We start from the raw sequence: 2,240 nt of genomic DNA on the forward strand, positions 1-2,240 counted from the left end.
AAATATTTTTGGTAATTGTGTCTTTTTTATTATTTTAATTAAATTTATTAATTAAAAAAATATATCATATAAATAAAGTTATATGAAATGAATTTTGGTTTTTTGGTATCTGGAATTGATAATTCATGGTATCAGCTTATGGTATTGGAACAAAGTTTATTTATAAATTAAGAATCTCTAAGAGTGAATTTCCATAGTTACTAATCTTATATATATATATATAAGAATGAGAAAATTACCAATGGGAACAACTATAATTAAATATTGTCCATAACTGTTTATTGTCTATAAATGTAGGACGATTCATCCTTGTTATTCAAGGAAACCTAGGAAACCTAAGTCAGGTGAAATTCTGGTGGTCCCTAAAAGTGTAGACTTTCACTCCTACTATATACCTGTGGATATTAAAATGTTAACAAGATCTTTTAACTCTCAAAAATATATGTTGTTAGTTCTTTTTATTATTATAATAATCATTATTATTATTTTAAATAAAATTAAAATTTAATTAATTATTATGATTTTTTTTAAATTTTGAAAATTTTATATGTATAACAAAATAAGTGTTTTGATTTTTATTATAGATTAATCTCATTTATAGACGATTTAATTTATATAATATAAATTAATTAAATAACTAAATGAAAAAAATCATACTGTAAAATCTCATCAACAGCATTAGTACCCACCCATCATCAACTGGGGCATGTAGCAAGGTGATTAGACTAAGAGCCAGTGGCGCTTTCTCAACATTTTTAAACTCAAATATGAATGACAGCTCCATAGAGATAGGAGATATTTCTGAAACATGAAAGGCATTTTTAATGGATGTACATGCAACTCACAAGATCCCGAATAAACGGATTTAGGTGAACGTCGAGGAAAAATGTGCATAGCAGACCTTCCGCATCACAATACCTTAAAAAAGAAATCAATCGTACACAGAGGTAGTTGGTAGACAAAGAAGTAGACTATCTGAGGTATGTTTTCAAGGGTTTTTCAGGTTTTATTGGTCTAAAATCTTAAAGGAGAAATTTTCACGGGTTTTTCAGGTTTTATTCGTCTAAAATCTCAAAGCAGAATTTTCCACAATTTAACTGTATTAGAACTTTTCAGAATATTGAATCTATATATGCAACTTAAACTTTTTTTGGCAAAGAAAAGTTCAAAAAAATAGAAACATAGAAAACGCCATTGAGGCAAGACCTATCAATCTCGGAAATCAACAGTAAAACTCTTTCGTGGATGGTCCATGTCTTTTACAAACACTGAAACTCAGAAAAGAATTGATGGTGAAAAAATGTCAAACACAACATCCGTCGTGCCTCCTACGCTTTCTAGGGTCTCAGAAATCTGATGTTGCGGGAGTACATAATCAGGGTTTTGGATGGGCTTAACCTGCCACTCCTCCGACATGCTAACATCGCCATGATGTCTGACATTGCCGCAGCTACTCACAGTGCTGTTATCATCAATAATTGCAGATTCAGAGAGCTTCATATAATTCAAACACTGCAATTCATCTACAAACATCTTAGGAGACTCGAATTGAGGAATGTATTGATTATCAGAATACAAATGCATTTCTTCACGCTGAATACTGGAAGAAGTGGATCTTTTTCGACCAGTAAGGGACTGAACAACAGCACGAAATTCAGATGCGCTTGTCTTGACCATTTTAGTAGGGTTTGAAATATGGACTACCTTCACCGCTCCAGCTGCGGATCTTTTAGAACTGCAGGATCGTGCTGTTGAGCTTTTCCCTTTAGAGACCTTCTCCGCCATATTTATGTTATAGGTCTGAACTTCGGAAGGAATTTCTAACAATTCTGTGGAGAGTCTATATAATAGAAGCTAACAAAATTAACCATATGCAAATCTTGACAAAGGGTAGGCACTTTATACAGAACCCTCCATGGTGTTGGATACACGAGGTTCAGATTACAAGTTTCATCAAATATAAACCTGCAACGTTACACCTGCGGGTCTTTTGAAATTATACGGTTCCAGAAAGAAACACGTAGACAACCTATCGCGAGGTGGGAAAAGAATCACGGGAATTTTATTTCGCAATTCCACACAGGAAGTATGAAATAATTTCTTTACCCTACAACCAACGCCCATCGTACTTTTTGTATCATTATGGAGGACACTTGCAATGACGTGATAGCAATGTACCTCCGGGCTTAACGTGTCCAAAAAAAATTGTTCTGAGCTGTGGCCCGTCAATTTCAATTATC

At 33.3% G+C, this 2,240-nt stretch overlaps 1 protein-coding gene across 1 annotated transcript; it reads right to left on the reverse strand.

The window, feature by feature from the left end:
* Window positions 1-1,211: 1,211 nt before the first annotated feature.
* Window positions 1,212-2,015, reverse strand: LOC149164926 (uncharacterized). The gene has a single exon (XM_089431033.1). The coding sequence runs from the start codon at window positions 1,783-1,785 to the stop codon at window positions 1,276-1,278; it is 510 nt and encodes a 169-aa protein (XP_089287159.1). The 5' UTR covers window positions 1,786-2,015; the 3' UTR covers window positions 1,212-1,275.
* Between the last annotated feature and the right edge of the window lie 225 nt (window positions 2,016-2,240).

This window comes from Pinus tabuliformis, chromosome 5_1 (genome assembly GCF_031772625.1).
Source record: "Pinus tabuliformis cultivar Carrire ecotype Pingquan chromosome 5_1, CPIR1, whole genome shotgun sequence".
Lineage (NCBI taxonomy): Eukaryota > Viridiplantae > Streptophyta > Pinopsida > Pinales > Pinaceae > Pinus > Pinus tabuliformis.

What these genes read in the sequence shown, in the direction of transcription:
- LOC149164926 (XM_089431033.1), bottom strand. Translation starts at nt 1,785, where the DNA reads ATGGCGGAGAAGGTCTCTAAAGGGAAAAGCTCAACAGCACGATCCTGC.